Here is a 13,500-nt window from a genome sequence, read left to right on the forward strand (position 1 = left end):
TTTTCCTTCCCTCCACAGGAATGGCATGTTCCAGACAGCGTGCCCTACAGTGGAGATCCCAAGATGAGGAGATAGAAGCAGCAGGTTGTGGCCAACGCCAGCAACTGGTGGCCTGTGATGTGCATGAAAAGAATACATGGCTGATGTCGCCCCGAGATTTGAGAGTTACTCTTGTAGCATAATCTGGCAGAAGCTAATGTGCTAGGAGTCACAAACTCAATGCTATGGGCAAGCAAAGCAAATGAGTGAGGCACAGTGTGTAAGGCCATGGGGATGGTGGGGCTGTGGCAGGCAGGAAAGAATCGGTCTAAGGTTAGCCTCCAGCATTAAACTGTGTTATGAATTAAAATAAAAAATACTGTTTAGTTAAACAGCAAGAGGCCAAGATTTTAATAATACAGCTGGCTGTTATTTACTACTGAAAGTTTAGACTATTAAGAAACACATAGTTAAAAACAAAAAACATAATGACCCAGCTTCTTGTTTTTCATAATCATTTAACTTTTTAGAGATCTTTTAGGCACCAATTTCTAGTTGAAAAGAAACAATCATCTGAAATTTAGCAATTATTCAAATTTTAGTTGCAATTTTTGTTTTAAAGAGAATTTTTTTGTTTTAAATGTTCTCTCTTAAGAAATTCTTTGACTTAGGGGCGCCTGGGTGGCTCAGTGGGTTAGTTCGGCTCAGGTCATGATCTCAGGGTCCTGGGATTGAGTCCCACATCGGGCTCTCTGCTAGGCGGGGAGCCTGCTTCCCCCTCTCTCTGCCTGCCTCTCTGCCTACTTGTGACCTCTCTCTGCCAAATAAATAAAATCCTTAAAAAAAAAAAAAGAAAAGAAAAAGAAAAGAAATTCTTTGACTTAGCTTCCACAATATAAACTTCTACAAAACCAATCTAATCATACCATAAAAATAACCACCATCTGTCTTAAAGAAAGTGACTCCTATATGAATAGGGATTAGCAACAGCATAGCTTGGTTCCATAGACTATTTCATTTAATTGATTTTATTATAAGTGATTATCGGGTCTGAGACCAGGAAAAGGGAAATAACCATCTTATAGAGAATCACACATTAAAATAGTTCTAATTGGGGGCACCTGGGTGGCTCAGTCAGTTGCACATCCAACTCTTGACTTCAGTTCAGGTCATGATCTCAGGGTGGTGAGATCAAGCACCGAGTCAGGCTCTGAGCTCAGCGGGGAGTCTATGCTTAAGATTCTCTCTCCCTCACCCTCTGCCCCTCCCCCGACTATCTCTCTCTCAAATAAATGTATCTTTAGAAACATAAAATAGGTCTGATTGAAATTAAACACTTCTTACAGAATTATAAATATTGAGTATTATTAGAGCTAACTACATATTTTTAAGTTTATATTTTCTGCCAATGGATTTGATCTTTTGCCTACCTGTTATCCAGAAAAAAGGAATCACTTGTCCCATATCAGCCACAATGGGAAATGGCCCAACCCCAAGAATATGGAGCAAGGAGTCTTCTTTGACCCACTGGTAGGTCAGAGGTGACCTCCATCACCACTGCTATGAAGAAATGTGCTTCTACATGACATGGAATTCTGTTATGATTTTTGACCACATATGAAGGCTTTCCTCTTGATGTGAAACTAGTAACAATAGCAGCAGCATATTTTTTCCCTCTTTATTCTCAAATTGATTGTTAATGAGCACACACATGGATCAGATTAATAACAACACTCATAATATCCCAGCTGTCAAGTTCTCTTTTCTTTTTTGTCTTCAGAGTCCTTTCCAAAAGGAAACATGCTGCCTGGCATTTTCTATTATTCCCAATTTTCAAGTGGAAAAATGAGATGTAGTGACATAAAAACATTGGGAATTATATTTTTTAAAAACAAGACAATAATTCAGACCTTCTTGTTTTAATTCTTCTCTACATTACCACAGTAAAATATTTATCAAAGTCTAAGAGATTACTGATATGCAATAACGACCAATGACTTCACATTAATGGAGCTATCAAATAATAAACTCATCAGTGAAGTAACCAGAAAAAAGTTACAATGTGAAGGGTGATTCACTATTCTCTTTATACAGTATTGAAACAACCATAACATTTAAACACCAGAAAGTCCTAAGTAGTATTAAACAGTAATTCATAACTGTGAAATGCTGTAACATCTTGAAGTACCTTCTGAATGACCAAAACGGATGAAATTTTTCTCAGCGTAACTTTAGTTTTTTACACAGAACTATGTACTTTTAAAAACTGGTAATCCATGTAAGATATACACAAAACCTTTATCTGACTAGACTGTTCAACGAGTAGGACTCCACATTGCTTTGTTGTTATGGACTAATGAGCTTATAATTCAATGAAACCCTTTTAACAAGTTCTAGTTTCTAGAATGACATGTTCAAATAGTTTGGTCCTATTAGTTTTATTAACAAAAATCTCCGATTCCTTTATAAGATGTTTAATTCCTCTTACTATCACCTTTAAAGGGCCTGACTTGATTTTTTCATCTAAATAAATCACAAGTGTAACCCTCTAGTCCCCAGTCCATGGGCACTTCATGAGTCTCGGTTCAGTGTAAATCAACACAATGACCTTCCCATGAGTTTTCCACTGGAGATTTTAAAGTAATTTTAATACTTTCCACAGGGTACCCTGACTTTCTCTAGGCTTTTTTCAAATTAATAATGGCATGTGGTATTCCTCAGCATAACCTGCCAAAATGTGATAATTTCCTTGGAAGAAAAGCCATGAGCTGCAATCACACGTCTGAGTTGACAGACATCCAAATGGATCCTATATAAAAAGAAAAGGTTTGTGTCTTCTGGAATATGGATGTCCACTTTTAATAAATTCAAACAGATCCCAACATAAACATCTTCAAACTTGATGGGTTTTACGTGACTCATCATTTCATAGATTTTTGGCACCAAATCTCTGGACATTATATAACCCAACCCACTGCAGTAAGGAGGAAACACCTTGAAGGGATACTCCTGGTATGAAATATGGGCTTTCTGGTAAAATCCTCTATAGGAATAGTTATCAATTAGAGGATAACCTGTGAAAAACTTCTCTGAGTGGTTTACATTTAAAAGGTACTTCACTAAGTTGCCAGTATTGATGAAAACATCAGTGTCTGTCTTCATGACGTACTTGGCATTGGGGCAAAATTCAGTTACCCACCTGAATGCCATAATTGTTTTCAAGGTCAGATTATTATACGTGTCTAAAAAATCCTGTCGTATTATGTCACCGTAAAGAAGGTGTTCATCCTCTAAGGACAATGCTAACATTTTGTCTTCCTTTTCGGCCTGTTGGCCTAGTAAGAAAAAGGTAAGAACCTCATATCCCCACCAAGACTTTTTTTCACCCCAAGTAACTCTAATGGCCTGTCTGGCTTTCACATCTGAAGGGTGTGAGGTCACCAGGATGACAAGAAATGGGTTTTGGTGAGAGCAGTTTGAATGCTCTCGAAGTGTGAAGCGAAAGTCTTGTCTGTAAATGGGCTCATACTCGTAGAAGTACATCCAGTTTACACGTTCTATCACATTGTAGTGGGGCAGGCTGAGGTACCACATCACAAGGAAACTCAGCAGTGACAACAGCAGGAGGCTCCATTTGAGGGATCTCAGTGACATCCTACTTGGAAGGGTGGTCAAGAGAGCCAGGGCCATCCACAGCAGCTCAGAAGCACACGAGCCTCAGGTTCTGGAAGATTATCAAAGACCTGATTAGTTAGAAGTTCCCAAGCAAAACCAAGAATCCTGACCCAAGCCTACTTAATTTCATCTAACTAGAAGCAAATGGATACCAACAAACAAGAGTGCATTTTAGCTTTTTACATCAAGATCAAGGTTAAAAACATATCCTTCATGACTTTGGGAAAAATAATACTTTTTGTTTGATTTAAATAACTGGTGAAATGCAATTTTGTCCTGGATATCCAGAGGGACATTGAGAGATGAGTAACTGGGGTTAAAAAATAAACCTGCAATGAAACAAAACAAAACCCCAAGACAAAAAGCTGCATTTTTTTCTTCACTGGTATAGAAAAGACATAAAGGAATTAACACAAGGAGATGTTACCAGCAACATGTCCCAATCAACCAAGGGCCTTTCTCAGCTGTGTGATCTGATGTGGATTCTAGCAAATATGGAATAAGGAAAACGCAGTAGCGACAATTATTCATGTGAGATGGGAGGAAAGCAGAGACTCTTCATCTGAGAGGCAAATCTTCTAGATACAAACAGGATAACCGTTTCCAGAGTTTTTAAATGCTCAAGACTATGACAGAGCTTTTACTTGCCCAAACACATCCCAGCACCCCTTTTACCATGTTGGCTGAACTCAGTGCTCAGTCTGGATAGCAAGTGCTTAAATTAAAGGCGGGTCCCTAGTACTGATTGTTCCCCATTCTAATCTATTCAGAAACCCTGTGCCAGATTGGAATCATGGGATGGAATCTCCAAGAACATGTGCTTTTTACACAGACTCCGGCTGAGATGAGAACAGAGGTAGGGGACACAGAGTACACAGCCCGCAGTGAGAGTGTGGCCTCAGCTCTTTGCTAGAACCCAAGGATGTGGCTGGTTTACAATTCAGGATCCCGCAGGGCTTTCCTGGTACCATGGTCTAAAGACAAACATACACTAAGTGTTTCTTCGATCTTCTCCATTCACAGACTACATCAGGCACTAAGAAGATGAGAGGAAGGAGACAGGAAAAGGCGGCAAACCCAAGGCAACAGGGAAACATGGCAGACTGTTTATATCAAACACTAAGAGACATCAGAAGAAGAGACAGATCAACAAAATGGGGGGCAGGCTAAGAGGCTCTGATGGTGTCTCTTCACCCACAATCATCTGGAGGTAGGGTTCCGGGGAGCCAGAATTTGTTAGTGGGCCATACATTAATGTCATCATATGGGAAGGCTGGCCTCCCGAGGGTTCTACTTTGGGTGAGTCTTAGGTCTCTGGACACACAGCTCTTCTGTCTCTTAATACTATGAAGATGGCGGGATCTGAAGACTCCTTGTCCTCTCTGGCCATATCGTACCTCCTCTAACTAGTTCTGGTCACGGTAATCTTTCCTTTCTCTAGTGCTTTCTATACTTAAAGTCACGCAATACAATGAAAAGTTCTGGCAAACTCTCCAGTTTCATGTACACATGTCTTGCCTCTCCATTTATAGTCTATGACCTTGGTGGCAAAGTTTTTCTCATAATCGTCAAAGTGCAAGACAGAGAAAGACCTACAGCAGGAGAGCAAGGAACACAGACTTGTCTGTTATGCTCTTTCTAGCTGTAATAAGGATAAAAGGTAGGTCTGTCAATCCCACTCCAACGTTCCCCCCTCCCCCTTACTAGCCTTACACAGCCAGCTCCTGGAAAAATGTGAAACAGAAGAGACCCACAGGAAGGATTACAGAAGTAATTAACCTCTTCCTACATTTTCTCCTCATTGGGCTACTAGACACTACACAACCTTAGGATGCTCAATTTACACGTTGGCCAATGACAGCTTGTACATTTGTTGTACACGTCAGGTGTAGTTTTATGCCTCACTCCAACAATCAGCCATTATAATAAACTTCAGACCAAGAGAAGGAAAGTATCCTGTGAGAGGAGCGGCATTTATAATTGCATCGAGGCAATGAAGGCCCCATTACTTTTCAATAATGGGAAGAACTCAAAACAGCAAATCTTATTACAGAAGTTATGTTATGTGTGTTCTGTAAACCATGGTTTCGAAGAGTGAAAATGTGCCTGTGAAAATGTGTTCTGAGGTTTACTGCTTGTGGCCCACAAAGAAAATAAAGCAGCAGCAAAGATAGGAAGAAGAACTCTCCAGCCCAAAAAAGGGGAAAGTTCTTTCGAGGACCGGCCAGACGGACTTTAGACAGGTGGCTCTAAAGGCAGAGACCACGGTCCACATCCCAGCTCTGACCTTCAACAAACAGGGTGAGCAGGTATGTTATCTTTCAGAGCCCCAGTTTCTGCATCTCTGCACTGAAGATGTCAGGACAGTGTAAATGGGGAATGACGTGTACAAAACAATACAAAACATGTAGCTGGCCATTAACTGTTCAGTAAACAGATTCTGTCATCACCAGCTGTGTTCCTCCCTGGGCAACTATTCTTTCCCATCTGTGTTCTCTAAATTGATTTTTATTGTCAAAGGAGTTATCCTAAAAAAAATGATAATCTTTATGAATTCTTACTACTTAAAGAAAAATAGGTTTCACAGCCATAAATATATTTCTATTTCTTGCCATCTTGATTTATTTCTTCTGCATGAAAGACCTTCAATTTCACCAACTGAACAGTCAGTAGTATGCAGCAGTCACAAATAATGCTGGAAATTTCTATAAGATAGAGAAGAAACTTAATAGCATTTACTTATGGGTCAGGGGATCAGAGGTCAAAGAGGGGAAAGAACCAAGTCCACCTCCTCCAGTCTCTTTCTGAACTAGAAACAGATACTGAAATAAAAAGTTATCACCGGTCCACAGAATTCAGAGAGTTCACGGCTTCATCATGGAAGAAGAGCACTTGGTATTCAAGGCTTAAAATGCACATCTAAGTTCTCACGTCACCAGGTATCTTCGGTCACCCTACCACAGTTTCAATTTCCTGAATAAGAACGCGGGGGTCACTAAAATAAGTGAAACACAAAACTTCTAAGAGATACTGTGCTGGTGTTCTCTCTTTCATCTTCTGTTCCACACATGCATTCACAGCAGGCAATCCTGGCGTGGGACTGCCGACTACTACCTCCCAACCAACCCTTCCTCTTTGAACCTCCATCTCTATTCACAAATACCCCAGGCACATTGATAAACTGAGAAGAGGAAACAGTGAGGAAAATCTCACTTGCCGCCATGATTCAGTACGTTCCTGTTTTGGTTTTTACTAGTCAAGTTTGGAAACCAGAGCAAGACATGAAAAACAGGGAGGCACTGACATACAAAAAATGTTCCCAACGGATTAAAGACTCAAGTAAGAGAAAAGTGCACCTTTCAAAGTACTAAAAGAAAATATGGATGAATGTTTTAATAGTTTTGAAGTGGGGAAGACCTTTCAATTACTCAACTGTAAGAAATAATACGATTTCAAAAATTTCTTGCACGAGATTGAAAAGCAAAAAAATAAAACAAAAAACTGAAAAACAACAATAAAAAACACAAAAAAGGTTGAAAGATAAAAACAAACTGGGGAAAAAACACCTGAAGTTTTATGACAAAGATTTGTAAGCCCCCCAAAATTAAGAACAAGACAAATACTATAAGAGAATTAATGGCCAAAAGAGAAATTCTCAAGAGAACTACAAATGATCAATAAAATAAGAAAAGATACTTAAACTCACAAGTAAGTAGAAATATTGACAAAAATCACAAACCAGCAGGGGCACCTGGGTGGCTCAGTGGGTTAAAGCCTCTGCCTTTGGCTCAGGTCATGATCCCAGGATATTGGGACTGAGCCCCGAATCAGGCTCTCTGCTCAGCGGGGAGCCTGTTTCCTCCTCTCTCTCTGCCTGCCTCTCTGCCTGCTTGTGATCTCTGTCTGTCAAATAAATAAAATCTTTAAAAAAACAAACAACCCCCCCCCAAACCAGCAAATTCAAGGGAAAAAAACACAATACTTAGTATGTGTGAGGGGAAAAGGCATTCTTGCGCATTCTGGAGGGAAATTTGAAAACAAGTATCAAACTTTTAAACCTGCATACCCTTTGACCAAGCAATACCACTGCTAGCAATTTATCCTAAAGAAAAAAGCAGGCAACTGTATGTCATTTAAAATATGAAAAAAATGGATTTAAATGCCTCCCAATAGAGAACTGGTTAAACAAATTATGGTACATCCATACAAGAGCATATATTTATTCGTTATATACAGTGAAACTTACCTATATTCCCCTGATGTATTACCAAATGAAAAATGCAGTTGCAAAACTGCTTATGTGCTGTGAGTAATTTTGAAAAATGAAAAGATAATTATAAACCCATAGAGTCACATATGCTGAGCAAGATTTCTAGAAGGATATGTACTAGTATGTTAATGCTTCTATTCTGTGGGATTTCTGGAAGATTTCTTCTTTTTTTTGTTTTTCTTTTTGTATCATTTGGATTTTCCATGCTATTCATGTATTATCCTTGTAAATACATAAAAACAAAGCCAAAAATTTAATTTTATGTTTGCATATGTTCCACTGAGCAGTAGTAACCCTAACCTAGCAGTCAGGATTCTGAGTTTCATGTTATCCTAGTTCTTCTCCCCAAGTGTGACCACGTACAATTCATGATATTTCTATTAGGTATAATTCTCTCTGATTTTAGTGAATATTAACATGGTAAGGAATGATTTTTAAAATCCACTCAAAATATAGTAATTCTAATATAAATTTAAGAGGATTTACATTAGCTAATAATAATAGTACTTTACTACATGTATATACACACACAGATAAATACAAAAATTTATGAAGTGTTCACAACAAATATTATTCGCTTCCCCCCAATATCTCTATATGGTAGGCCAGTTGGTTTTACTGTACCTATTTTATAGATGAATTTTAGAGATTTCAAGTGAATTGAAGATGAAATAAAGACACTTTCAAATAGACATGGACTTAGACATGGATAGAAAATAGAAACAAAAATTTATGAAGTGTTCACAACAAATATTATTAGCTTCCCCCCAATATCTCTATATGGTAGGCCAGTTGGTTTTACTGTACCTATTTTATAGATGAATTTTAGAGATTTCAAGTGAATTGAAGATGAAATAAAGACACTTTCAAATAGACATGGACACTTTCAAATAGACATAAACTAGCTGAAAAGTATCAAAGGAATATATTTCAGTATGTAGAAAAATGAACTCAGGATGAAGGAATGGCATGAAAGAAACAAGCAGAGGGGTGCCTGGGTGGCTCAGTGGGTTAAAGCCTCTGCCTTCGGCTCAGGTTGTGATCCCAGGGTCCTAGGATCGAGCCCCGCATCAGGCTCTCTGCTCAGCAGGGAGTCTGCTTCCTCCTCTCTCTCTGCCTGCTTCTCTGCCTCCTATGATCTCTGTCTGTCAAATAAATAAATAAAATCTTTAAAAAAAAAAAAAAGAAAGAAAAAAACAAGTGGAAGCAAGGAGATAATTAAAAGATAGTAAAAATTAATACAGAGTAAAACAAAAAGAGAGGGAGAAGGAAAAGAACAAAAATATCTTTTTTAATGTGAAAAAGTGAAAGTAAAATACCATGTAAAAATGACATGGTTGCTGTAAAAACATTTTCACAAAATTAAAACATGTTAATATTCTTATGTAATTGAGGAGGAACAAGGAGAGAGTGATAAACTTTAAGACTGTGCAAAAAAATTCATTTAAGAATGTACATTAACCTTTAGAAGGAGCACTGAATTAATAGATATGGAATATATATCTTCCATACAAATTAAGAAATAAACAAAGCAAGCTATCAAATCAGTAGAGGGTAGGATAAGAGAAAAAAAAAGCAGAGAAAACGCATAGCAAATAGAAAACACAAAAGATGTTGGAAGTAAATATAAATGGAAGCCTCTGGCTAGCTTAGTTGGTTTGAGCCTCTGACTCTTGCTTTCAGCTCAGGTCATGATTTCAGGGTCATGAGATTGAGCCCTATGTCAGGCTCTGTCCTGGGCGTGGAGCCTGCTTGAGAGTCTCTCTCCCTCTCCCTCTGCCCCCACCCCACTCCCACTCTAAAAGAGTAAAACAAAAAATTTTAAACAATAAAAAAAGAAATAAATATAAACGTACTGTCAGAGTAAATATAAACTTACCTACTAAAAGACGAGAGATTCTCAAACTGGCTTAAAATTCTGCCATTATACTGCTTATAAGACACATGCCTAAAACAAAACAACACAAAAGTTTTAATATTAGTAAATAAGAAAACATATCAGGAAAATGCCAATCAGAAGCCTGCTGCAATTAAATACTAATGTCACATATTTTAAATGAACAGTATTTAAAAGGGACAACAAGATTTTGCTACTAATAAAAGGAGCCATCTAGGAAGATAATTTAACAATCATAAAGCTATATAAACATAAAAACATAGCTTCAAAAATATATAAAGCAAACTCTGAAATGTATGAGTACAAATGGAAAAATCTATAATCCTAATGGGAGGTTTTTAACAAATCCCTCTAAATAACTAATATATCAGCAGGCCAAAAATAAGGATATGCATGTTTCAAATAGTATTAACAAATTTGGTTTAACAGAATAGTAATATTCGTTTCAAAATCACATGACACATTTATTAAAAAATTGATCATGTTAGGTTATATAAGCCATTTCAAGAATTTTTTTAAAACTCAATTTAACAGGAGCGCCTGGCTAGCTCATTGATAGAGCATGCAACTCTCGATCTCAGGGTTGGGAATTCAAGACCCACAATGGGTGTAGAGATTACTTAAAGAAAACAAAAACAAAAACAAACCTCAATTTAACAGAGGCCACATTATTTGACACTATTTGACCACAATATAATTATAACAAAAACATAACTTGAAAAACACATAAACAAAAAAAACTTGTTTGGAAACTCAACATCCTTACAAATTTCTGTTTAATCCATAAAGTTAAAGAGAATACCATATTGGAAAGTATACAATATGTGCAACTGAATAAGATCAATTTACTTCATTTCAGTGACGCACTATTACACCAGCCCCTTAATTGAAAACTATTGGTTTGGGGCAAGGTGTGAGAGAGAAAACAAGCATTTTTTTTTTTTTTCTGCTTTAAAGAATGATCTATAGTTCAGGGGAGACAAATAGCTCCAACTGAAGACGGAAAACTCCTTTTTATAGAAAAATGCCAATTGTAAATGTAGGTAGAATGACAGAATAAGAAAACTATCATTTTGCAACTTCTCATGAAATTACTGATTCAGGCAATGATTATTAATCAGTGTTTTAAACATCAAAGGAAAGATTAATAAGGAATTGGACATCTATATGGTACCAAAGTAACACCACAAAGATAACCTTTTACTCATAAGGACAGAAACAATATAAACCTTACATTGGAAGAATAAGAGTGCTAATAATCAATGTTAGCATTATAAATGGTGGAACAAGTACATACTATTTATCTCCTAATGAGAAACAGTACAGAATAACAATATTATTTCTGATGAATCCTAGCCAAAAATGTTAACAGGAGTCTAATCAAAATGTACACAAAATATAGAGAATAGAAGAACAAGCTAAGGAGCACCACAGGCAACATTCAAAGAAATCCAAGGGCTGGGATTGTCAGCTAGCATGGTGTCTTTAACTAGTTAGTACCACGAAAAAAAGAGACAGCTGTAGATTAAAAAAGATTTAAGGACACACACATTGCAATGTACGGTCCTGGACTGGATCCTGTAGAAATCTGAATACAACCTAAGTATTAGGTGATGCCAGGAGAATTATTAATCTATTCAGGTGCAATATGTTAACAGGCTACAAAAGAAAACGTTCCTGGGTAAATAAATGTGGTATATCTACACATTAGAATACTATTCAGCTACAAAAAGAAACAAAGTACTGATGATACAAGCTGTAACATACCCATTTTAAGAATTCAGAACATGTGGGCAACTGGGTGGCTCAGCTGGTTGAGTATCTGACTCTTGATTTCAGCTCAGGTCCTGATCTCGGGGTTGTGGGATCAAGTCCTGTTTTGGGCTCCATGCTCAGCGTGAAGTCTGACTGGGATTCTCTCTCTCTCTCTGGTTTTGCCCCTCTCCCTGCTTATACTCTCTCTTTCAAAATAAACAAATAAAAAAATCTTAAAAAAAAAAAAGAACTCAGAACATGGATGAATCTAAAAAACATTAAGCTAAGTAAAAGAAGCCTGAAACAAAAAACCATATATATATGACTCTAATAATGTGAAATATCCAGAGAAGGCAAAGCTATAGACAGTAGGTTAGTGACTGCCTGGTAGTAGCATAAGAAACTGGCTGTACACGGAGATAGAGAATCAGTTGTGGGTAATGGAAATATTTTAAAATTTGACTGGGTGATGGTTGCAGAACTCTGTACATCTAGTAAAAATCACTGAATTATACAATTCAAATGTTTTATGGTATATACACCTTAATAAAGCTATTAAAAATAAAATTTAAAAAACTTTTCCTATTTCTAGGAGAATAAATTTAGGAGGAGGAAGTCAAGATACCTGTATTTACTTTAAAATATTTCAGTAGTAAAAACTAAAAGGAGTTAAGAAAATGAATTCCCTCTCCCATTCATTTATGGTGGAATAGGAAACGGTAACACCTCTCAGGAGGGCAATTTGGACATACTTACACAGTTTACAAATACATTTACTCTTTTTTCAGTAATTTTGATCCTGGAATTTATTTTAGGCACAGCCATATATACATATATAAAGGCATTTTACTGTCATTAGCTACATTATAATAGCAAATGATTAGAAATAACCCAAGGGATCATTAATAAGGGATTATTTACATAAACATTGGAATACTATACAGATGTTTAAAAAAAAGAATGAAGATATTTTCTAAGTACTGACATGACAGATTTTTAGAATATATTAAGTGGAGAAGGAGGATACAGAACAATGTTTATAATATGCTAACTTTTGTGTTAATAGGAAGAGAAAAGAGGCACCTGGGTGTCTCAGTCTGTTAAGCATCTGACTCTAGATTTTGGCCCAGGTCCTGATTTCAGGGTTGTGAGATCTGCCTGTGATTCTCTCTCTAAAATAAATAAATCTTAAAAAAAAAAAAAAAGTAAGGAAAAATATGTATATTTGTATGTGTATGAGAAAAACAATGGAAAGACACATACAATGGGTAGGGAGGAATGGGGTAGATCAGAAAAGGGATGAGAGCATCCCTTTCTATTTTTTTTTTAATTTTATTTATTGGGGTGCCTGGGTGGCTCAGGGGGTTAAAGCCTCTGCCTTCAGCTTGGGTCATGATCCCAGGGTCCTGGGATCGAGCCCCATATCTGGCTCTCTGCTCGGTGGGGAGCCTGCTTCCTCCCCTCTCTCTCTGCCTGCCTCTCCACCTACTTGGGATCTCTGTCAAATGAATTAAAAAAAGTCTTAAAAAATAATCTTATTTATTTGAGATAGAGAGAGTGAGAGAGAACGAGCGAGCACACAAGCAGGGGAAGGATAGAAGAGGCAGACGGAGAGGAAGAAGCAGACTCCCCACTAAGCAAGGAGGCCAATGGAGGGCTTCATCACAGAACCCTGGGCTCATGACCCGAGCCAAAAGCAGATGCTTAACTGACTGAGCCACCCAGGCTCCTGAGAGTATCCCTTTCTTATGTTACTTGGTAATATTACTTTGTAAGTTATATAGTTTTTACATTAATTTGATTCTTAAAACACCTGAATATATTAAAATTCAAAACAATGAAAATAAGGGCACCTGGGTGGTTCAGTCGTTGATCATCTGCCTTTGGCTCAGGTCATGATCCCAGAGTCCTGGGATCAAGCCCC

The 13,500-nt window shown here is 37.4% G+C and overlaps 1 protein-coding gene across 1 annotated transcript; it reads right to left on the reverse strand.

Moving 5' to 3' along the window:
- Positions 1-1,657: 1,657 nt before the first annotated feature.
- On the reverse strand, positions 1,658-3,703 carry B3GALNT1 (beta-1,3-N-acetylgalactosaminyltransferase 1 (Globoside blood group)). The gene has a single exon (XM_080817280.1). It carries the CDS (start codon positions 3,667-3,669, stop codon positions 2,674-2,676), a length of 996 nt encoding a protein of 331 aa, XP_080673406.1. The 5' UTR covers positions 3,670-3,703; the 3' UTR covers positions 1,658-2,673.
- Between the last annotated feature and the right edge of the window lie 9,797 nt (positions 3,704-13,500).

The sequence above is a fragment of the Martes martes genome, assembly GCF_963455335.1.
Source record: "Martes martes genome assembly, chromosome: 1".
Lineage (NCBI taxonomy): Eukaryota > Metazoa > Chordata > Mammalia > Carnivora > Mustelidae > Martes > Martes martes.